The 25445-nt window shown below is 44.1% G+C and overlaps 1 protein-coding gene across 7 annotated transcripts in view; it reads left to right on the forward strand.

The window, feature by feature from the left end:
- The window catches only part of OTUD7B (OTU deubiquitinase 7B), a 102201-nt gene that overhangs the window by 25529 nt on the left and 51227 nt on the right, over positions 1-25445 (forward strand). Inside the window, exon 1 of one of the 7 annotated variants that reach the window (XM_056546399.1) lies at positions 10234-10444. The exons of 2 other annotated variants lie outside the window; for them this stretch is intronic. In XM_056546399.1, coding sequence (XP_056402374.1) covers positions 10372-10444 — 73 coding nt within the window. In that variant the 5' untranslated portion in view covers positions 10234-10371. Of the gene's footprint in view, positions 1-10233; positions 10445-16815; positions 16936-22576; positions 22690-22776; positions 22795-24384; positions 24933-25445 lie in introns of those variants that run through there. 4 more of the 7 variants (XM_056546404.1, XM_056546402.1, XM_056546406.1 and 1 more) reach the window with 4 other exon arrangements.

A 25445-nucleotide genomic window follows, 5' to 3' on the forward strand; every position in this document is an offset into this window, starting at 1 on the left:
TTGTAGTTTTGCAACATCTGGAGGGCCACAGTTTGGACTCCACTGCCTTAGAGTGTAGATATCTACAGAATGCTGACATATAATGAAATCCTAGGTGCATCATAGGTCGTGGGCCAGGTCTCTTTAAGGGGTACTCTAATAAAAAAAAAAATATATATATATATATATATATATATATATTTTCACCAAAGTGGTATTCCATGAAAAAAATTTATTTATATCAATTGGCTCCAGAAAGTTAAACAGATTTGTAAATTACTTCTATAAAAAAAAAATCTTAATCCTTTCAATAATTATCAGCTGCTGAAGTTGAGTTGTTCTTTTCTGTCTGGCAACAGTGCTCTCTGCTGACATCTCTGCTGGTCTCGGGAACTGCACAGAGTAGAAGAGGTTTGCTATGGGGATTTGCTTCTAAACTGGGCGGTTCCCGAGACAGGTGTCATCAGAGAGCACTTGGACAGAAAATAACAACTCAACTTCAGCAGCTCATAAGTACTGAAAGGATTAAGATTTTTAAATAGAAGTCATTTACAAATCTGTTTAACATTCTGGAGCCAGTTGATATATAATAAAAAGTTTTTTCCTGGAATACCCCTTTAATGTTCTGCTGGGGCGTGGGGGAACCATAAAAAAAATAAAATGATGCTTCCAAAGCCCTGATTCCCCCGTAGCTCTGCCGCAAACCCCGTTCTCCGTGCAGTCTGGTGTCTTATGGGCCATACAGGACCTTCCTGTCCTGAGACATTACACCTCTGTGGCCACTGATTGGCTGAGCGGGATAAGATGGCTTATGTCAGCCTAAACTGCTAGGAATTAAAGGGAACCTGTTATATTAAAAATGCAGTCCACTGTCCACTTATAGAGAAGAAGGAACTGAGCAGATTCATATATAGTTTTGTGGCAAAAGTTCTAGGATAACTTCATTTATTCATATAAATCTCTACTTGGTACTCCGGTGGAAAACTTTTATTTTATTTTAATTTTTTAAATCAACTAATGCCAGAAAGTTAAACAGATTTGTATATTACTTCTATTTAAAAAAAAAATAAAAATCTTAATCCTTCCAGTACTTATAAGCTTGTGCATACTACAGAGAAAATTCTTTTCTTTTTGGATTTCTTTTCTGTCCCGACCTCAGTGCTCACTGCTGACACCTCTGTGCATTTTAGGAACTATCCAGAGCAGCATAGGTTAGCTATGGGGATTTTCTTCTCCTCTGCACAGTTCCTGACATGGACAGAGGTGTCAGCAGAGAGCACTGTGGTCGTGACAGCAAAGAAATCCAAAAAGAATAGAATTTCCTCTGTAGTATGCAGCTGCTAAGAAGTACTGGAAGGATTAAGATTTTTTTTTTTTTAATAGAAGTAATTTACAAATCTGTTTAAACTTTCTGTCATTAGTTGATTTAAAAAAAAATAAAATAAAAAAGGAATTTCCACCGGAGTACCCCATTAAAGGGTACCTCTCATCAAAAAAACTTTTGATATATTATAGATTAATGTGTGCAGAATAACTTTACAATTGCATGTTATTGCATCTATTTAATTTTCCACTTTGAAGAAATGACCACTAGGGGTCTCCCTACCAGTCCTGGCAGCAAGCATTTCAGACTCATGCTGGAGTCCTAAACACTACGAGCTGCCAGTCTGCTTTGTTCACAAAGGAGAACACTCAGAGCTGCCAGCCTGCTTTGTTCACAGCCTGTTTGGCTGTGAACAAAGCAGGCTGGCAGCTCTGAGTGTTTAGGACTCCAGCATGAGTCAGAAATGCTTGCTGACGGGACTGATCGGGAAAAATACAATAGAAAGACGCCTATTTTTCATTAACATGCTATTGGAAAGTTATTCAACATTCATTAATCTAAAATATAGCAAAAGTTTATCTGATGAGAGGTCCCCTTTAAGCCCAGAATTAGTAGAGATTTATATGAATAAATGAAGTTATCCTAGAACTTTTGCCACATAGCTATCGATCAATCTGCTCAGTTCCTTCTCTATAACACAGTGGGCTGCATTTTTAATAGAACAGGTTCCCTTTAATTCCTAGCAGTTTAGTCTGACATAAGCCATCTTATCCCCCCCCCCCCCCCCCTGTTATCACTGGAGCTCATCAGTGTTGTTTGGGTTGTAGACGGTCCTCTTCAGTGCTGCGTGGTGTGCGCCCAGCACAATAGCCGTCATGTGCTTAAGATATGCCCCAGAACAGAGATTTATTTGTCCGCCTCATGGGCCCATCCACTAACCCATTGTAAACCCGAGTTGTAGAATGCGCCATCCTCACAGCTCCGCCAGCACGTTCATAGTCCAGATCCTGACATTCTTCACCAAGAGGGAGGTTTCCAGTCACCGGGTGTGCCGGCGGGATCAGGAGTAGGAGGCTGCTGCAATGTCATTTATTGCTCTGCGTCCTCCAGTCTGCTGCGGAACATATAGAAGCAAGTGTAGGTGTAGGTGCCAGAACCCATATAGTAGAGATAAACAACAACAACAGGACGCGCTCCGTAGTGTAAGACCAAACCGCAAGGTGTAAACGACTCCATCCGAGTACAACCATGGCAAGAACGGGTGTCTGCAGCCGCTCCACGCCAAAAGGATTCAGATAATAAAGGGATTTCATCCAACCCCGGCAGAGTAAAACAAAGCTGAGACCAGGATAAAAGTAAGGGATATTTTATTTCCCACAATGCAGCGCGTTTCGCGGGAGTTCAGCTTCAGGCGAAACGCGTTGCAGTGCAGAACCCATATAGGGCAACCTGACTCGCGTTGAGGGGCTCTAGTCCTGACACTAGCAGGAATTTTAGAGCAGCGTTTCCTAACCAGTGTGCCTCCAGCTGTTGCAAAACTACAACTCCCAGCATGCCCGGACAGCCAAAGGCTGTCCGGGCATGCTGGGAGTTGTAGTTTTGAAACAGTTAGTGGCATAAGGGTTAAAGGGACATTCCGGTGAAAAACCTTTTTTTTTTTTTTTTTTTTTTCATATCATCATCTGATTTATAAGTTACTTCTATTAAAAAATCTTAATCCTTCCATTACTTATGAGCTGCTGAAGTTGAGTTGTTCCTTTCTTTCTGACCACAGTGCTCTCTGCTGACACCTCTGTCCATGTCAGGAACTGTCCAGAGCAGGATAGGTTTGCTCTGGGGATTTGTTCCTACTCTGGACAGTTCCTTAGACAGACACAGGTGTCAGCAGAGAGCACTGTGGTCAGACAGAAAGGAACAACTCAAATTCAGCAGCTGATAAGTACTGGTAGGATTAAGATTTTTTTTTTTTTTTAATAGAAGTAATTTACAAATCTGTTTAACTTTCTGGAGCCAGGGGATATGGGGAAAAGGGTACATTCACACGGACGGAGCCACAGCGTATTTTACATTGCAAATCCGCCGTTGAAGGACCCCTGCATGGTGGCTTTACATGCACTATTCCACTACGAGCAGACATACTGCGATGTGCGAGTCGCAGCGCGCATGCGAAGTATTCTCGCACATCGCAGCAGCTCTCGGCCTAGCTCATGGAGTAAGGGGAGCGTCCGCAATGTGTGCGAGTACACCCGCATACGCAGCTACTCACACATCGCAGTGTGTCTGCTGGTAGCCGCGTATTTCCGTTCCGAGCAGGCACATGTAAAGCCACCATTCAGGGGTCCTTCAGCAGCAGATCTGCAACGTAAATTATGCTATGGGTCCGCTCGTGTGCACGTACCCAAAGGCTACGTGCACACGGCAAAATGTCAGTACGGAATTCTGCTGGAATATTCCGCTGCAGCAGAGTCTCATTGATTTCAGTGGAGCTCTGCTGCACTCTGCACCTGTCTATTCTTTCTGCAGATTTGGCTCACAAATGCATTGCAGCCCATGAGACAGGACATCTCAAAGGGGGTCCTAGCTCCCGCCAGAACCGGACGGACATTCCTCATATATGACTACTGTGTGAACATTAAAAAGGGAGGAGAAAAAGGGAACAAAAGACCAGCGCACCCTGTGCCGTTACCTCGTGGGGACAAGAGAAAAAATGGGGGTGGGAAGTTGCTCACCTTATTGCGTCGCGCTGCGAGCGCGACACCGTTGTGGGCTTGGTATCGAAATAGTGCGATCCGCGGCAGCCTGTATCCTTCCGTTTCTCGAGATGGCCGAGGCGGTTTTGTCAAGATGCGCGTTCTGTGCCCATGGCAGAGGTCACAGAATAGAAAATCAGATACTCATCTGGCGCTCGCAGGATCCGTCCAGGTGGTCAATAAGGTAAAAGACTACAGGTGTGGTAAAGAGTTCAGTCTTTATTTCTTCATAAAGGACAGACAACGCGTTTCGAGGGATCGCCCCTCTTCCTCAGGTCATGGGTACAGAGACAGGTAACATAATGCTTTTTATATGCTCAAAAAGACCGCGAAAATCGGCTGGTTGGGTGACGTCACAGTCAGGTGTGCTGGTCAGGGAGGGGCTACTTGCTACTTTTTCGGGATATGAAGCAGGACATATGTACGATAATGTTTCCGTTTTGGGATATGAAGCAGATAAACGGAAACATTATCGTACATATGTCCTGCTTCATATCCCGAAAAAGTAGCAGGTAAAAAGAGGGAGGGGAGAGAGAGAAGAGGAAAGAAGGGAAAAAAAAAAAAAAAAAAGAAAAGAGAAATTATTTTTATTTTCTTTTTTCTTTACCTTTCCCATTGCCCCTCCCTGACCAGCACACCTGACTGTGACGTCACCCAACCAGCCGATTTTCGCGGTCTTTTTGAGCATATAAAAAGCATTATGTTACCTGTCTCTGTACCCATGACCTGAGGAAGAGGGGCGATCCCTCGAAACGCGTTGTCTGTCCTTTATGAAGAAATAAAGACTGAACTCTTTACCACACCTGTAGTCTTTTACCTTATTGACCACCTGGACGGATCCTGCGAGCGCCAGATGAGTATCTGATTTTCTATTCTGTGACCTCTGCCATGGGCACAGAACGCGCATACTGTGTGAACATGGCCTTAGAGGTCCAAGCACTGTCTGTCTGCCCCACGCCTTCAGCATTTACCTGGTGCTACGGCCTTCGGTGGGTGCTGTGTGGAAGGCCTGGAAAAAATTGGGGAAAAAAAAGAAACATGATTTTATTTTTTTTTCTGGTATTTTTTTCTGTTTACTAGCAAAATAGTATAGAATGTTGTATTTTTTCTAATTATTATTTATTTTATTTTTTTATATACATACTGATAAATATAATTAGATTTTTTTTTTTTTTTCGGGTGGAAAAAAAAGCATTTATTTATTTATGTTTCATTTCCCGGAAATTCTACATCTCTAGTGCTGCCATCCCAGTAATGATTTTAATACAACTATTGTGAAACTACAGCTCCCAACATGCATTAACAGCTGTCTGAACATGCTGGGAGTTTAGTTTTGCAACAGCTGGAGATCCACATGTTGTAAACCACTGCTGTATACGGGAACTGCTACCTCTTTACATTAGGACTATCTATGTGATGGTCTAATCCTTTCCCTCACGTGGCTCCATAGGCCATTTTCTTTTCACATTATAGACTGAATTACTCTAAACCTCGGACCTTCCATCCCGTATAAGGTAATACATATGTCGGAAGTGATGGTCAGATAATCATTATTAATTTGGCTGAACGTATAGGGCAGCGGTGTCCAAACTGTGGCCCTCCAGATGTTGCAAAACTACAACTTCCAGCATGCCCGGACAGCCAACGGCTGTCCGGGCATGCTGGGAGTTGTAGTTTTGCAACATCTGGATGCCTGCAGTTTGGACAGCACTGGTATAGGGGGTTGAATGGGTAATAAAATCCTATTAGATTGTCCCGTGATCCCATCAATCATTGGGATCTAAGAAACACCAGACCCCAGGGCCATAGCCCGGGGTGAAATCCTCCTATTAGACTTCCCCTAAAATATTCACACGTACAGTATTCTGCGCAGATTTGATGCTGCAGATTTCAATGTGAACTCAATGACTGAGCACAGCTTCAAATCCTCCGCATCAAATCTGCACAGGATACTGTACGTGTGCAGAGACTCTAAGGGTGCGTTCACACGCTCTTTGTTTTTGCGGGTTTTCCGCTGCGTATTTGAAAGGGTGCAGGCTCTACTCGGCTGTCCGCAGCAGATTTTCCACGGAGGAATTTACGCTGCGGAAAATCCGCCGCAAGCCCCATTGAAGTCAGTAGGGACTTCGGCGGATTTTCCGCAGCGTAAATTCCGCCGCGGACAATCTGCTATGGACAGCCGAGAAGAGCCCGCCCACTTTCATATACGCAGCAGGAAAACCCGCAAAAACTAAGAGCGTGTGAACGCACCCTAAAGGGGTTCTCCGGTGGAAAAACTTTTTTTTTTTAAATGAACTGGTGCCAGAAAGTTAAACAGATTTGTAAATGACTTCTATTAAAAAAAATCTTAATCCTTCCAGTACTTATTAGCAGCTGTATGCTACAGAGGAAATTCTTTTCTTTTTGAATTTCTTTTTTGTCTTGTCCACAGTGCTCTCTGCTGACACCTCTGTCCGTATCAGGAACTGTCCAGAGTAGCATAGGTTTGCAATGTGGATTTTCTCCTGCTCTGGACAGTTCCTGATACGGGCATCAGGTGTCAGCAGAGAGCACTGTGGTCAAGACAAAAAAAGAAATTCAAAAAGAAAAGAATTTCCTCTGTAGCATACAGCTGCTAATAAGTACTGGATGGACAAATATTTTTTTAATAGAAGTCATTTACAAATCTAACAAGCTAGAAACACTATCCGGCACTGCTGTAATGGGAGTGAACATAAGTCCGCACATAAAGTGCAAGTGTGGATACAGTCCTAAGGGTGGTGCTCAATCTTGCAGAAATGTAGAAGAAATGATGGCACTCACCCGAAAACGGACTTGCAAGGATGACTTTTATTTTGTGCTTGTCAACCAAAGTGCATGTGCATGGCAGCGTACAGCATTCAGGCAGGTGGAGCGGGCAAGGACGCCGGGGGTTACAGCTGTCTCGCACTTCCGTGCTTCATGAGACCGGGTGAAGTGCCAGAGGCTCGTTCCGTCACGGCCACACCCCCACAATGCAAGTCTATGGGAGGGGGCATGACGTCCATCATGACCATTCCCATAGACTTGCATTGAGGGGGAGTGGCCGTGACATCACGAGCCTCCGCATCGCCAGTCATCTGGCATGGAGCGAAGTTTGCTCCGTGCGCCGGATGTCTGGGGTGCTGCAGCCGAGATCGCAGGGGTCCCCATCGGTGGGACCCCCGCGATCAGAAACCTTATAAGATGTCTAGAGGCGGAGTGCCGAATGTTGTCAGAAGCTAGTACGTTTAGCACCTTAGCTGGCATGTACTGTTTTTCTGTAAAACTAAAAAGTGTAGTTGGCCACAATTTTGAGTCCCACTAAAACCAATAAACTCTCCGAAATGTGCTAAATGAGGTTACTTTTAGACTACATGTGGCAAATTCAAAAGAATGGATCCTGGCGGGGTCCCACTGTGATATGAGAAGTAGGAGGAGTAAAAATGGGGGGGTATGTTGAGAGCACTGTTGTCAGATGGCGAAGGTTGGAGTCAAGAAACGGTGTGAGCCAGCACTTATGCAGGACTAAATTTTATTGACAAAAGAAGTCAAGACAGTAAAAACAGGACAACGCGTTTCGGCGCTCGCTGGCGCCTTCCTCAGGTCCACAATTATAAATATGTGCAGTCCTAGCCGGAGTTCCGCAGGAACTCCGGCTAGGACTGCACATATTTATAATTGTGGACCTGAGGAAGGCGCCAGTGAGCGCCGAAACACGTTGTCCTGTTTTTACTGTCTTGACTTCTTTTGTCAATAAAATTTAGTCCTGCATAAGTGCTGGCTCACACCGTTTCTTGACTCCAACCTTCGCCATCTGACAGCAGTGCTCTCAACATACCCCCCATTTTTACTCCTCCTACTTTGCATGTTTGTCCGTCCTCCTTGGAAAGACGGAATAATAATGGGTGAGAGCAGCAGACTGTCGCCATTTGCTTCCCACCACCATTTTGTACTATCGACTCAAGGTCAGTACGTTACCATAGGTGTTGGTGACGGGTATTTCCATTTTTTGCTTTTCCATAAAATACCACACTGGGAGCACCCCACTCTTTATCTCCTCCTCTCTACTGTGATATGAGGGCCTCCCATTCTGCTCGGCTGACTGTGTATACCACAAACGTTTTCATTGGATAGGGGTCAACCCTACCTTACTTGAGTACAGCTCCCACACACACAGCCAATGGACATGAGGGGAGATGTTTCCCAAACCTGGATAAGTTGGGCTGTTTATATCCCTCCCATTTGAATGGAAAGCGGTCACCTATAAATACGCTCCTGTCTGCCGGCCCCAGGTTATAGAGCAGGAGGAGCAGAACAGATGGATTGTAGAGTGTGGGGGGAAAAGGCTCCTGGATAACTTGTTTATTTATAGAAGTCTCTGCTCATTCTGGGCTTAATAGTCAAGTGGGCGGTCCTACTCCATGATTGACAGCTCTCTGCACGCATACTTATACACAGTGCAGAGAGCTGTCAGTCACAGAGTAGGACCGCCCACTTGACTATTAAGCCCAGAATGAGCAGAGACTTATATAAATAAATGACAAGTTATCCAGGAGCTTTTTCCCCTCCAATATATACGGTCGGGATCAGTTATTTTGCACTGCAGTATTCCTTTAATGGGGCGGACTTACTTATCAGGGGCCCTATCCACCTAATGGGGTGACATACTGGTCTTCCTATCAAGTTTTTATTAATAAAGACCTTATTTACATACTATATTGGTAAAAATTATTTTGTACCAGGACAAGTGGATCGTTACGAGGGACAAGTATATTCTTCTCTGTTTTAGTAGATTTTTTTCTCTTTTAATTTCCACCCCTCCCCCCGACACAGATAGCTGTCAAGCACTGATAAGCACCGCCCACTTGACTACTTAGTCCAGAATTTGCAGAGATTTAAAGGGGTTAGCCAGGGAAATTTTTTTTTTCTTGTGTATCAACTGGCTCCAGAAAGTTAAACAGATTTGTAAATTACTTCTATTAAAACATCTTAATCCTTTCAGTACTTATGAGCTGCTGAAGTTGAGTTGTTCTTTTCTGTCTAAGTGCTCTCTGATGACACGTGTCTCGGGAACCGCCCAGTTTAGAAGAGGTTTGCTATGGGGATTTTCTTCTATACTGGGCGGTTCCCGAGACACGTGTCTTCAGAGAGGACTTAGACAGAAAAGAACAACGCAACTTCAGCAGCTCATAAGTACTGAAAGGATTAAGATTTTTTTAATAGAAGTCATTTACAAATCTGTTTAACTTTCTGGAGCCAGTTGATATATAAAAAAGTTTTTTTTCCCCCTGGATAACCCCTTTAAAGGGGAATTCCGCTGCTCAACGTATGGAACAAACTGTTCCGAAGGCTGGAGCTGGCGACATCATAGTCACACCCCACCCCCTCAATGCAAGTCTATGGGAGGGGGCGTGACGGCTGTCACGCCCCCTCCCATAGACTTGCATTGAGGGGGCGGGGCGTGACATGAAAGGGTGGGGTTTATGACGTCACAAGCACCCGGCGCCAGCTCCAGCGTTCGGAACAGTTTGTTGAGCAGCGGGGTACCCCTTTAAATAAGTTATACTGAATATTTCCCCACAAAGTGATATATCAATCTGCTCAGCTCTCCCTGCTCCACAACATGACACCTGCAGATTGGACTTCATGTTCAATGCGACAGATTCTCTTGTAAAAGGTGTTTGCAAAGATTCTCAGAACTGGAGATAAAGTGATGATCATGGGGGGTTGAAGAGTTTGGGGGGGGGGGTCATTTCCTTAAATTCCTATTAATTACATTATTGCTAATTGCTACCGTCTGATACCAGGGGACAATAGATGTCTCGGCAGCAGAGAGAGAGTGAGTTTTGGATGCAGCGTCCCTTTAAGCGGCGCAGGCCGCGGACACGGGTACGCGTTGTTTTGAGGACGGCAGCACCTGTAGGAGTTAGAACAATGTCCCCCTTCTGAGCGGGGAGGCGGGGTCACACACAGCGCTTTTGTGAAAAATGTGAACAAAGGGAAACCAGAGAGCGTCTTCAGCCAGACGAGATCGCCCAGAGGGGTTATTTATATCCCGCTCGTGCTTTGTTTGTCATTGGGCTTTTTTTTTGTTTTTATTTTTTTTAATTTATTTTTTTGTTTTTTTTTTGTTTTTAACTCTGTATTTGAAGCAGCGCAAGTGACACGGAGCGTCCTGCCTCGTACGTCTGCCGGGTGTGTAACACAAAGCTTCTGTGCATTCTTTCAACCGTAGATTGAGGAGCTAAACTTTGATCTATGACCAATCGGTGTCCTCCATCCGCCCGAAAGGAGTTCATGATCACATGACCTGTGGACATGGATCTCGTCCTGTCAGATTTTGTGCGTTCCACCGGGGCGGAGCCTGGGCTGGCTAGAGATCTTCTGGAAGGTAAGGTTTGGATGGTCGCTGATGTGTTCTGCTTTAGCCGGGGCGGGGGTTACCTGCTGTTATTGGTAACAAAAATAAAAAATCTGCAGTAGAGAAAAGTCCTTGAGTTGTCCTCTTATACATTCCATTCTGCGGTTCCTGGAAAAGCTGGGTGACAACTACAATAGCTGACGCCACGTCTTCCAGAGTCTTCAGTCACAGTTCTACTTAAAGTAAAAGAAGCCGGCACCACCTGACCTGTCTGTTTTAATAATTTTTATTTTATTTTTTTCGTGAAATAACAATCTTGGATGCGGTCTGCTGGTCCTGCGTTGTTCCTCCTGGAAATGTATGTATAAATTGACAATAGGGTGAAACCATTCCCTGTGTCTAATTGGTTTGTCCAATCAGCACAGATTGGACAGTGTCAGACTGTGTAGAGTAGTGTTTCCCTTACCAGTGTGCCTCCAGCTGTTGCAAAACTACAACTCTCAGCATGCCCGGACAGCCAAAGGCTGTCCGGGCATGCTGTGGGTTGTAGTTTTGCAACAGCTGGAGGCACACTGGTTGGGAAACACTGCTGTAGAGGCTCATCCAGTTTTCTGCAAAACTACAACTCCCAGCATGCCCAGACAGCAGAATCTGTGCTTGCTGTAAATTTTAGTTTTGCAACAGCTGGAGGCACACTGGTTGGTAAACCCTGTTGTAGAGGCTAATCCAGTTGTTGCAAAACTACAACTCCCAGCATGTACAGACAGCCGTATCTGTGCTTGCTGTGAGTTGTAGTTTGGCAACAGCTGTAGGAACACTGGTTGGGAAACCCTGTTGTAGAGGCTAATCCAGTTGTTGCAGAACTACAACTCCCAGCATGCCCATGCAGCCAAATCTGTGCTTGCTGTGGGTTGTAGTTTTGCAACAGCTGGAGGCACACTGGTTGGGAAACCCTGTTGTAGAGACTAATCCAGTTGTTGCAAAACTACAACTCCCAGCTTGCCCAGACAGCCGAATCTGTGCTTGCTGTGAGTTGTAGTTTGGCAACAGCTGGAGGCACACTGGTTGGGAAACACTGCTGTAGAGGTTCATTCAAACACAGTCTGCACCAGGTTGCCCAAGAAAGTTGGATGGCAAATCCAAGTCACATTAGAGACACCAGGTCGAAGAAGTAGCTGCCATATTTCACTCTCCATGGTTCTCGCTGCTTAAGTAGGTCTATTTCCCATTCAGGAGCCAGGGAAAGTTGGATTACAGTTAACTGATGACAGACACAGTGTTCTCTTTCTTTACTTTTCCAGAAACTGCTATAAAACAATGTTTACCCTGGTACCAAGTGCGCTTTAAAAATAAATAAGAACAATAACGAGCTATTAAAATTAAGGCAAAAGACAACTTAATGACGACCTGTGGAATCTCCTTTTATTCAGACCTGTCTTTACACAGTGGACCATGGAATCTGCAACAATCAGCAGTGTGTGAACATACCCCAATACAGAAAGTAATTCAGCAATCAGCACAGAGCTGTACTCACTATTCTGCTGGTGAGGTCACTGTGTACATACATTACATTACTTTTCCTGTACTGATCCTGAGTTATATCCTGTATTATACTCCAGAGCTGTACTCACTATTCTGCTGGTGAGGTCACTGTGTACATACATTACATTACTTTTCCTGTACTGATCCTGAGTTATATCCTCTATTATACTCCAGAGCTGTACTCACTATTCTGCTGGTGAGGTCACTGTGTACATACATTACATTACTTATCCTGTACTGATCCTGAGTTATATCCTGTATTATACTCCAGAGCTGTACTCACTATTCTGCTGGTGAGGTCACTGTGTACATACATTACATTACTTATCGTGTACTGATCCTGAGTTATATCCTGTATTACACTCCAGAGCTGTACTCACTATTCTGCTGGTGAGGTCACTGTGTGCATACATTCCATTACTTATCCTGTACTGATCCTGAGTTATATCCTGTATTATACTCCAGAGCTGCACTCACTATTCTGCTGGTGAGGTCACTGTGTACATACATTACATTACTTATCCTGTACTGATCCTGAGTTATATCCTGTATTATACTCCAGAGCTGCACTCACTATTCTGCTGGTGAGGTCCCTGTGTACATACTTTACATTACTTATCCTGTACTGATCCTGAGTTATATCCTGTATTATACTCCAGAGCTGTACTCACTATTCTGCTGGTGAGGTCATTGGACCATTACAGGATAAGTAATGTAGTGTATGTATACAATGACTCCACCAGCAGAATAGTAAGTACAGCTCTGGAGTATAATACTGGATATAACTCAGGATCAGTACAGGATATGTAATGTATGTACACAGTGACCTCACCAGCAGAATAGTGAGTACAGCTCTGGATCAGTACAGGATAAGTAATGTAATGTATGTACACAGTGACCCCACCAGCAGAATAGTGAGTACAGCTCTGTAGTATAATACAGGATATAACTCAGGATCAGTACAGGATAAGTAATGTAATGTATGTACACAGTGACCTCACCAGCAGAATAGCGAGTACAGCTCTGGAGTATAATACAGGATATAACTCAGGATCAGTAGAGGATAAGTAATGTAATGTATGTACACAGTGACCTCACCAGCAGAATATTGAGTACAGCTCTGGAGTATAATACAGGATATAACTCAGGATCAGTACAGGATAAGTAATGTAATGTATATACACAGTGACCTCACCAGCAGAATAGCGAGTACAGCTCTGGAGTATAATACAGGATATAACTCAGGATCAGTACAGGATAAGTAATGTAATGTATGTACACAGTGACCTCACCAGCAGAATAGTGAGTACAGCTCTAGAGTATAATACAGGATATAACTCAGGATTAGTACAGGATAAGTAATGTAATGTATGTACACAGTGACCTCACCAGCAGAATAGCGAGTACAGCTCTGGAGTATAATACAGGATATAACTCCGGATCTGTACAGGATAAGTAATGTAATGTATGTACACAGTGACCTCACCAGCAGAATAGTGAGTGCAGCTCTGGAATATAATACAGAATGTAATTCAGGATAAATTTAAATGCCAAAATTGCTAATCATTTCCCTTTTTTTTTTTTTTTTTTTATAAAAAAATGATTAGAAAGTCAATATGCTAGAACTTTAAATCCTGTCTCCTGACTCCTAAGTAATGTATACACAGAGAGTGCAGCTTTCAGGATCAGTATAGGATAAGTAACGTATATACTAGATTCTGTATGTTGTGTCTCAGATCTACAGTACAGCAGTTTATGTTGCAGATTAGCTGCAGTCAAAAATCCTCAATAAATCTGCCGTGATTTTGCTGTTGGAACGGTTTATATGTCACAGCAAAATCCTCAATTGCAGACTTTTAATAAATTTTACTTTCATTTTTTTAAAGTTTTTATGGAAGATAACGCTATACACTACTTGTAAACTATAAGATGGCGTATGCGCTGTAACCTTACTTTGCCCTTGCCATAGATGGCCGTGCCATAGACTGTGTGGAATAATCAGTTTCTCTGCCTGGTGTTGGTTTTTCTACTTTTGTGTGTTTGACCCTTTGGAGCCGCTATGATAAGACTTCTGTACTTTGCCTCTCGGAGCTGCAGGAATGCAGGGTACATATTACTTTCCAAGAACAGTCGTCCATTAACCCCTAAAGGACGCAGCCCATTTGGGCCTTAAGGATAGACCTGTCCCGTTCTTCTCCCGTCAAAAAAATAATAACGACAATAACGGATTAAAACGAATGTTATCCATTTGGATCCATTATTGGTCATTTAATGTTCAGAGCATGCTCAGAAGTAAAAACAGATTGAAAAAACGAATGCAAACAGATGACATTAAAGGCTTCAATGTAAAATTTACTGTATCCGTTTTTTTCAGAGAAGAACAAAATACTGCATGTGCCATTTTTTCTGCTGTCCAAAAAAAACGGAAATGAGTGCAGACGGGTACAAACGGATGTAAAAGGATTGTAAAAAAAATCCCGTTGACATGAACGGGATTTTTTAAAACCGCTTTTAATCCGTTTACAGCCTGCAAGAACGGGACCAAAACGGGGATAAAAAAACGGGCACAGACGGCCGCACGAGCGCACCCTAAATCTGGGCCATAGTATTTATTAGATTACTCCATTACTGGCCTCACTATACAGCCGTATTGGGTCTCTAAGGTTTTCAGCTTCAAGATGCAAATAGAATGTTTTAATTTACAGCAAGCAGAGATCTTGAAAATGGTGAGCGTGTGAAACACACAGTATATTGGAAGTTTGCTGAATCCTTATCTGCTTTAACCTGGGAAACGTTAACTGCGGTGATTTTGATAGGGAACTGTTCACACATGCTGGTTTTGTGGCGATTTGCACTAATTGCTGGACAAGAAGCCACAAAACGAATGGTAATTCTAGTCCTGTGTATTGTGGTGTTTAGACCTGTAGCCTTTCCTGACCTGCTTCTTTAGTAAGTTGTTGTATTGCGCATGAAATAGGATCCATAAAACATCTCTTCCTTAAGCTCTGTTGTGCCTTATATCTGTTCCTAATGAATCAGTCCGCAAAGGACCACCTCAGATGACGTGCAGGTCTCCGTCCAGTTTGCCAAGGCCGGACTAACATACCAAATTCTCCAAAGAAGACGCAGCGCTGAGCATGAGGTCCAGTGTACAAAAGAGCTAGAAATTCATTGTTCCAAACTAAAATGCATGCACCCTTTCGACTTAAAGGGGTATTCCAGCCCTAATAGGGGATAAGATGTTTGATCGCGGGGGTCCCGCTGCTGGGGACCCCCACAATCTCTCATGCAGAATCATCAGCCTCACTGAGCAAAGATCCCTCATTTACCATCACGGGGCTGTATCGTGACGTCATGCCCCGCGCCCTTGTGACGTCACGCCCCGCCCCCTCAAGCAAGCCTCCCGTAGGTTTGCATTGAGGGGGCGGGGCGTGATGTCAATAGGGGGCGGAGCCGTGACATCACGATACTCCGTCCCCGTGATCATGAATCAGACACTGAGTGATCTTCGCTCCGTGAGGCTGATGATAGGGGGTGCTGCATGAGAGATTGCAGGGGTCCCCAGCAGCGGGACCCCCGTGATCAGACATCTTATCCCCTATCCTTCGGTATAAAACAGAGAAATTTGTGAATTTCTTTTCTGTCTGACAACAGCGCTCTCCCGTGCCAGGAACTGTCCAAATTAGAAGCAAATCCCCATAGCAAACCTCTCCTGCTCTGGACAGTTCCTGACACGGACAAAGGTGTCAGCAGAGAGCACTGCGGTCAGACAGAAAAGAAATTCAAAAAGAAAGAACTTCCTCTGTAGCATACAGCAGCTGATAAGTACTGGAAGGGTTAAGATATTTTTTTTTAATAGAAGTGATTTCCAAATCGGTTTATCTTTCTTTCAGTTGATTTAAAATATTTTTTTTTCCACCCGAGTACCCCTTTAACTCTAGATGACTGTGGCATCTAGATAGTTACTTGACAGGTGCTGTGCCTATTGGATACTGATGGGCACCCCCCCCCCCCCCCCCCACAACAGTATCATGTGCTGCTGATTGGTCTTCATGGTAACCAGTAAGGTCTACTATTATAGCCAGAATACTACAGCTGAAATCACAGTTCTTCCCAATGCTATGGTATTGCAGTGAACTATATAACACAGTGTTTACCAACCAGGGTGCCTCCAGCTGTTGCAAATCTACAACTCTCAGCACGCCCGGACAGCCAAAGGCTGTCCGGGCATACTGGGAGTTGTAGTTTTGCAACAGCTGGAGGCCCCCTGGATGGGAAACATTGTTATAATTAATCACAATAATTACTAATAATATAAATATATCCTCAATAAAAACTTACATTACCCCCTTCTTCCCATTTTCTATCGAAAAAACTGCATCCCAAAAAATTAGCTTTTTGGTATTGCTGTGATCTAGTACAACGAACGCCCAAAAAAATGTAATTTACCCCCCAAAACAAAAAAATTGGTGTTTATCAAAACCTGTGCAGAGGAAAAGTTGCTGAGTTGCCCATAGCAACCAATCAGATCGCTTCTTTCATTTTTCACAGGCCTTATCAAAAAGGAAAGCAGCGAGCTGATTGGTTGCTATGGGCAACTGGGCAACTTTTCCTCTGCACAGGTTTTGATAAATCCCCCCCCATTGACAATAAACTTTAAAGGCGTACCCTGCTGCCCCAGCATTCGGAACATTTTGTTCCAAATGCGTGGAGCCGTGGGGGGAGGGGTGTTGTGACTTCATGGCCACACCCCCTTAATGCAAGTCTATGGGAGAGGGTGTAAGGGACGGCCACGCCACCTCCCATCTACTTGCATTGAGGGGGAGTGACCGTGACATCTCAACCCCGCTGCCTGCACCCAACGTTCTAAACCAACGCCGGGTGCTGCACAGAGATTGCTGGGGTGCCAGTGGCGGGACCCCTTGCGATAAGACATTTTAGTCCCTATGCCCTTTAAGGTGCCAGTTTCACCAAGCAGGGTAAGTGACGTAAAAACAATACCGCCTCCAAAAGGGCATGGGCAGTAGAAAACTTGCGTCAGCCCCTTCATTCTCAGGATCAATGGTGGTCTCATCTGCATAGATCGGAGTACTCTTTTACCATATGTGCTCATAGTGACATCAACTGTCCCAGAACGGCGGGGGGCTGTAGATTTATTTGATCTTCAGGTGGTCTCAGGCCAGGCTTTCAAAGTGGGATTGACCTGAGGTTACTTTATTGGATATTCCTGGTTGTTGAATGATTATAGAAGAATTCATATAGTTAGGGATGTCCCGATACCGATACTGGTATCAGTATCGGGGCCGATATTAGCCATTTGCATGGTAACCATGCCAGATACCTGGTGCCGCTCTGTCGCCCCGTTCTCCTGTCCGTACCATAGTGTTCCATGGAGGAGCATGTGACACACACGTCACTCACTACTTATGTCTACAGGGGGGCTGCTACTTATATCTACAGGGGGGCTGCTACTTATGTCTACAGGGGGCTGCTACTTATATCTACAGGGGGGCTGCTACTTATGTCTACAGGGGGCTGCTACTTATGTCTACAGGGGGGCTGCTACTTATATCTACAGGGGGGCTGCTACTTATGTCTACAGGGGGGCTGCTACTTATGTCTACAGGGGGGCTGCTACTTATGTCTACAGGGGGACTGCTACTTATGTCTACAGGGGGCTGCTACTTATGTCTACAGGGGGCTGCTACTTATATCTACAGGGGGGCTGCTACTTATATCTACAGGGGGGCTGCTACTTATATCTACAGGGGGGCTGCTACTTATGTCTACAGGGGGACTGCTACTTATATCTACAGGGGGCTGCTACTTATATCTACAGGGGGGCTGCTACTTATGTCTACAGGGGGGCTGCTACTTATGTCTACAGGGGGGCTGCTACTTATGTCTACAGGGGGGCTGCTACTTATGTCTACAGGGGGGCTGCTACTTATATCTACAGGGGGGCTGCTACTTATGTCTACAGGGGGGCTGCTACTTATGTCTACAGGGGGGCTGCTACTTATATCTACAGGGGGGCTGCTACTTATGTCTACAGGGGGGCTGCTACTTATGTCTACAGGGGGCTGCTACTTATGTCTACAGGGGGCTGCTACTTATGTCTACAGGGGGGCTGCTACTTATATCTACAGGGGGGCTGCTACTTATATCTACAGGGGGGCTGCTACTTATGTCTACAGGGGGGCTGCTACTTATGTCTACAGGGGGGCTGCTACTTATGTCTACAGGGGGGCTGCTACTTATATCTACAGGGGGGCTGCTACTTATGTCTACAGGGGGGCTGCTACTTATGTCTACAGGGGGCTGCTACTTATGTCTACAGGGGGGCTGCTACTTATATCTACAGGGGGGCTGCTACTTATGTCTACAGGGGGGCTGCTACTTATGTCTACAGGGGGGCTGCTACTTATGTCTACAGGGGGCTGCTACTTATGTCTACAGGGGGCTGCTACTTATGTCTACAGGGGGGCTGCTACTTATGTCTACAGGGGGCTGCTACTTATGTCTACAGGGGGGCTGCTACTTATGTCTACAGGGGGCTGCTACTTATATCTACAGGGGGGCTGCTACTTATGTCTACAGGGGGCTGCTACTTATGTCTACAGGGGGCTGCTACTTATGTCTACAGGGGGGCTGCTACTTATGTCTACAGGGGGCTGCTACTTATATCTACAGGGGAAGCTGCTATCTACAAGGGGGGCTGCTGTCTACAGGGGGGGGGGGGGGGGCTGCTACTAATGAATGCCAGGGGGCTGCAGCTAATATCTGCAAGGGGATACTACCTAATATTAAAGACAATCTTACAGCAGAGTCACCTGCACTAAGTTGAATTTATAGGTAGATAGGTCAGGTGATCCGGTTTCTACCGCTGCTCATCATGTGATCATCGTTCTCACCGCCAATGCAAATTCCCTGTTCTGTCCAATGGAGAAGAGAGAAATCTTGGCTCCTACTACAGCAGCCGCCTCCATTGTACACAACAAGGACCCACATATCATACGGTAAACAGCGCCAGAATCCGCGTCACCCTGCTGTCAGATTCCCTTTAAAATATAAGTACTCGTACTTGGTATTGGCGGGTACTAGAATTTAAGTATCGGTACTCGTATTTGTTCTTAAAAAAATGGTATCGGGACATCCCTACATCTAAAATACAGTACCTGGTGCGATCCCTTTAGTCTTTATCATCAGGAGCCTCATATCTGCGCAGTCTCAGGGTCCTAGGAGGCTGCTGGAAGTATTTGTCTGTAATATATGAGATTACAAAGAGTGCAGGACTGTAGTATATACTGCACAGATAGTGATCAGGGGTGAGTGTCCTATACTGTCATATATCCATCCTGTAAGATAAGAACTTGTGACACAATTGTAGTATACCCACTTGTATCATTATATGTAACCCTGTTCTTAAAGGGGATGTCCAATAAGTCAATCCTACTGTTCAAACATATATGTGGTGGTGTTGTTTATGGGGATCCATGGTAAACTAGAAAGAGAGCTGATTATTGTATCACTTGTCCACACTTGGAAATAGAGGGGGCCCTCAACGACACCTCCCCTTATAGTCACGTCCATGTCCCATATTAGAGAGTTCTACATTGTGAAATGTGCATTACCCTCACTGTATGTGCTGGACACTCAGGACAAAAAGACTTTATTAAGGATTTCTTTATACAGGTAATTTCTGATGATCTTTAGAACCTCTAAAGTGCAGGGTAAATGGTATTCTAGACCTCCGGAATAGAGAATTGTATATGTCCTTGACAACTTATCCCTTATCCAAAGGATAAGATGGCTGATCAGGGGGTCCTGCTGCTGGGGCCCCCGTGATCTCTGTGCAGCACCCGGCATTCATTTAGACCCCCGCCAGCCGCTCCAAGTGTTCAGAACAAAATGTTCTGAACACTGGGCAGCAGAGTGCCCCTTTAATCTCAGCATCTCACCTCAGTTTTATCACCTCAGCAAGATCCTATATGTCTAATAAAGAGGTTTAGAGATAATGGGGGAGGGGCTGTCCGCGTCCTGTATGTCTTATAAAGATATAGAGAGATTATGGGGGAGTGGCTATATACCTTCTATATGCCTTATAAGGAGAGAAGTAAATAATAGAGGAGGGGCTGTAAACCTTCTATATGCCTTATAAGGAGAGAAGGAAATAATAGAGGAGGGGCTATATACCTTCTATATGCCTTATAAGGAGAGAAGGAAATAATAGAGGAGGGGCTGTATACCTTCTATATGCCTTATAAGGAGAGAAGGAAATAATAGAGGAGGGGCTGTATACCTTCTATATGCCTTATAAGGAGAGAAGGAAATAATAGAGGAGGGGCTGTATACCTTCTATATGCCTTATAAGGAGAGAAGGAAATAATAGAGGAGGGGCTGTATACCTTCTATATGCCTTATAAGGAGAGAAGGAAATAATAGAGGAGGGGCTGTAAACCTTCTATATGCCTTATAAGGAGAGAAGGAAATAATAGAGGAGGGGCTGTAAACCTTCTATATGCCTTATAAGGAGAGAAGTAAATAATAGAGGAGGGGCTGTAAACCTTCTATATGCCTTATAAGGAGAGAAGGAAATAATAGAGGAGGGGCTGTATACCTTCTATATGCCTTATAAGGAGAGAAGGAAATAATAGAGGAGGGGCTGTATACCTTCTATATGCCTTATAAGGAGAGAAGGAAATAATAGAGGAGGGGCTGTAAACCTTCTATATGCCTTATAAGGAGAGAGGGAAATAATAGAGGAGGGGCTGTATACCTTCTATATGCCTTATAAGGAGAGAGGGAAATAATAGAGGAGGGGCTGTATACCTTCTATATGCCTTATAAGGAGAGAAGGAAATAATAGAGGAGGGGCTGTATACCTTCTATATGCCTTATAAGGAGAGAAGGAAATAATAGAGGAGGGGCTGTAAACCTTCTATATGCCTTATAAGGAGATAATGGGGGAAGGGCTGTCCATATTTTGTATTTCTTATAAAGATAGAGATATAATGGGGGAGGGGCTGTCCATATTCTGCACTCTAACTTCAAATCCTGACTGTTTAAAGGGGTATTCCAGAAAAAAAATAAAAAATGTTATATATCAACTGGCTCCAGAAAGTTAAACAGAGAGCACTTAGACAGAAAAGAACAACTCAACTTCAGCAGCTCATAAGTACTGAAAGGATTAAGATTTTTTAATAGAAGTAATTTACAAATCTGTTTAACTTTCTGGAACCAGTTGATATATAAAAAAAAGTTTTTTTCCAGGATAACCCCTTTAAGCACTGCCGTCACTGCATAAAATTGTCCATATTAACTCTCCTAACTTTTATTTTGGTGGATGGGATTTGCTAAGAGATTTGCTGCACTACAGCAGAATATAAAGTCCTTCTCTCCTGGAGGAAAGAACAAAATGTTGTTATAAATACAAAGAATCATTGTGAAGAAGAGTGGACCTCAGGGATTAGCGTCGGCTCACTCCGGCCTCTTGTCTCTTCTCTGTATTTAGGAGGGATAATGCTGCAATGAGGCACCCTATAGGCTGTATGAGCGGTGGCGGCTTTTACTGGACCCTTACACTATTGTTATGTTTTGTTTTTTTGTTATGTGTTTGGCTTTGAATAGTAAAGAATCATTGGTGGGATTCCTCTGCTGATTCTCCATTTGGTAGGTCTAGCTCTTCTGGGTATTTTAGTGCTTTGTTTTCGAGGTTACTTTTTTTGTTCTTGATTTTATGCCAGCTTTGATCTACTGATAGGGTCCCACACCCCCTGATGAAGCAGAAGAGAGTGAAACGTACGTTGGGTTGCATATGTGATGGTGGTTAGACTTTGTGCCTCGCTGGTAGACCTTTCACATGATGATTCTAGATTAAAGGGATTATCCAGGAAAAAACTTTTTAATATATATCAACTGGCTCCAGAAAGTTAAACAGGTTTGTAAATTACTTCTATTAAAAAAAATCTTAATCCTTTCAATAATTATCAGCTGCTGAAGTTGAGTTGTTGTTTTCTGTCTGGCAACAGTGCTCTCTGCTGACATCTCTGCTTGTCTAGGGAACTGCACAGAGTAGAAGAGGATTTGTTTGTAAACTGGGCGGTTCCCGGGACACGTGTCATCAGAGTGCACTTAGACAGAAAAGAACAACTCAACTTCATCAGCTCATAAGTACTGAAAGGATTAATATTTTTTAATAGAAGAAATTTACAAATCTGGAGCTAGTTGATATATAAAAAAAAGTTTTTTTTTCCTGGCTAACCTTAGCTTTAACTTCTTTGTGCATTCTTGTGCGAGGACCTTATTATAAGTGCAGCACCTTGTAGTTCTTACTTGCGATGGTCACAGTAAATCACTGCCGTGTTGCTATAGGTCAAGAATTGCACCAGATTTGTTGTAAGTCCTTGTGGTAGAGGCTGCAGAGTGGCGGTGCATATCTCGGAGTCCTTGGTGACTCTATGACCATATAATAGACCTGTAGTTGATAAATATGGCCGCTGTAATGTAGCCACTTGCTCGGCCTTCAGCCTCTTCCCCCGCTCTGTTTATTTCTCATCCGTCGCCTTTCTCTTTTAGGCCTCCTCGCTGTCACCTTGTGCTCTCTTGTAAATGAATGGTTAATGGCCGCCTCATTACCGCTCCTTTTCTTTGACTTGTCGGGGCCGAGCGGTGACTTCATCTCTTGGCTGACTCCGGAGGTGCGGGGACTTTCCAGCAAGTCCAGATGGGAGGTGAGACTAAATTCCGCTTCTCACTGAAGGGCCAGACATCGGAGCGGATGGAAGCAGAGCCAGCTTTGTCGGCTTTCTTTGTCGCACTTTAACCTTTTTTGTGAGGTTTTTAGAATTTTTAAATTGCAGCTGTGTATTTCAGGAAAATTTATTTTTTATGATAATTTAAAGGGGTACTCCGGTGGGGGGGTGGGGGGGTGGAGGATATATATATATATATATATATATATATATATATATATATATATATATACACACACATATACACAACAGTCACTAGAGGGGCTTCAGCACAGGACGGCTCTGGTGTGGTGCGGCGTAACCCCCAGTGTGCCACAATGGATCCACATAAATCTTCCTCATATATATATATCTATATATATATATATATATATATATATATATATATATTTAAATCAACTGGTGCCAGAAAGTTAAACAGATTTGTAAATTGCTTCTATTTAAAAATCTTAATCCTTCCAGTACTTATCCGCTGCTGTGTGCTCCAGAGGAAGTTCATTTCTTTTTGAATTTCTTTTCTATCTGACCACAGTGCTCTCTGCTGACACCTCTGTCCATGTCAGGAACTTTCCAGTGTAGGAGCAAATCCCCATTGCAAACCTTTCCGGCGCTGGACAGTTCCTGACATGGACAGAGGTGTCGGTCAGACTGAAAAGAACTACACAACTTCCTCTGGAGCATACAGCAGCTAAGTACTGGAAGGATTAGGATTTTTAAATAGAAGTAATTTACAAATCTGTTTAACTTTCTGGCATCAGTTAATAAAAAAAAAAAAAAAAAAAAAAAAAGTTTTTTTTACTGAAGTACCCCTTTAATGGAGGAGGCGCGTGTGGCGGACATCATTACATCTGTGTAGGTTGTGAAGGGCCTCATAGTTTTGGGGCCACAGTGATTCATATTTGTATTGTGACGTATACAGTGTGCCTCCAGCTGTTGCAAAACTACAACTCCCAGCATGCCCGGACAGCCGTTGGCTGTCCGGGCATGCTGGGAGTTGTAGTTTTGCAACAGCTGGAGGCACACTTTAGGTTTTACATTAAAGGGCTACTCCAGTGGAAAAACATATATATATATTTTTTTTTTTAAATCAACTGGTGCCAGAAAGTTAAACAGATTTGTAAATTACTTCTGTTAAAAAAAAAATCTTAATCATTCCAGTACTTATTAGCTGCTGAATACTACAGAGGAAATTATTTTTCTTTTTGGAACACAGAGCTCTCTGCTGACATCACGAGCACAGTGCTCTCTGCTGACACCTCTGTCCATTTTAGGAACTGTCCAGAGTAGGAGAAAATCCCCATAGCAAACATATCCTGCTCTGGACAGTTCCTAAAATGGACAGAGATGTCAGCAGAGAACACTGTGGTCATGATGTCAGCAGAGAGCTCTGTGTTCCAAAAAGAAAATAATTTCCTATGTAGTATTCAGCAGCTAATAAGTACAGGAAGGATTAAGATTTTTTTAATTGAAGTCATTTACAAATCTGTTTAACTTTCTGGCACCAGTTGATTTAAAAAGAGTTTTCCACCGGAGTACCCCTTTAAGGGGGTTTTATGTTATCCTGATCCTATATTTATCCTCATTCAAAGATAAGCCCCCCCTTTCTTGCTGGTTGACACCACCACCTTCTTCTCCTGCAGGTAAGAGGTTCTGGAGTAATGATTTCCAATCAATGTTGGGAAACTACAAATCCCAGCATGCCTGACAGCCACAGGTTGGAAGTCACTACTCAAGGGGGTTGTTCACCCTTCCTTTCCATGTGTCCGCGTCCCCTCTTGCTAACTGTCCCCGCTGGTCCACACTACCTTGCCCCAAACTCTCTGCTGGGGCCCCTTGTGTATGGGCCCTATCCCAGCTCCGAGGACCTTCTTTATGACCGTCGCACCTTTTTCAGGACGCGTGGTGGAGCGCATACAGCTGGCTGCCGCACATCGACTTGGCCGAACGTATCTGCGTTCCTGCTGATGGGAGACGCTTTGTTTTCTGACGATATAAATCAGGCGGCTGACGTCTCCGTAAATACAAGATTAAATCATCCAGCGCTATTCAGCAGTGTCAGACGGGGACTCTCCGAGCCCCTAAGTGGCTGGAAACTGTGCGCTTGAAACGTTTCACCGGTGGTTTGATGGAAACTATAATAGATATAGAATGAGAGCTGAGATGTGGAGTCGTTCTTCTTATTTGTTGAGGCCCATTACATCTGGCATAAATCGGACTCTGAGGTAGAGATCGGCGTGATCTTGAAACGCGTTATACTTTACAACAATAAATGTTTTAATAAAGTGCTTTGTTTGAAGTGCCTATTGCCCCCCCCCCCCCCCCCCAACGCTTCATAGTACCTGTTAATAACCTATGGTGGGCTCTGTTTTATTTTATTACTTCTTATTAACTTTCTAACCAGGCATCAGAAAGACCCTAATAACAGACCTACATAGAGCTTGGGTGCCCAGTCCTTTTGGCCTTTATGAGAGTTCTGTGGAGCAGGACAACTTAGGGGATAAATGTCTGATCGTGGTGGGTGAGTCCGACTGCTGGGACCCTCAGCGATCTCCTGTACGGCGCCCTGGCTCTCTGCAGGAACGGTGCTATGTCGACCCCCGCACAAAGCAGTGGCCGATGCGCCCCCTCCATGCATCTTTATGGGTGAGCCAGAGATTTGTGTATATTCAGGTCTTCCAACGAGATACATGGAGGGGGCATGAAGACAACCTCTTCGTGCGGGGGTCAACAGTCTC

The sequence above is a fragment of the Hyla sarda genome, chromosome 11, assembly GCF_029499605.1.
Source record: "Hyla sarda isolate aHylSar1 chromosome 11, aHylSar1.hap1, whole genome shotgun sequence".
NCBI classification, from domain to species: domain Eukaryota; kingdom Metazoa; phylum Chordata; class Amphibia; order Anura; family Hylidae; genus Hyla; species Hyla sarda.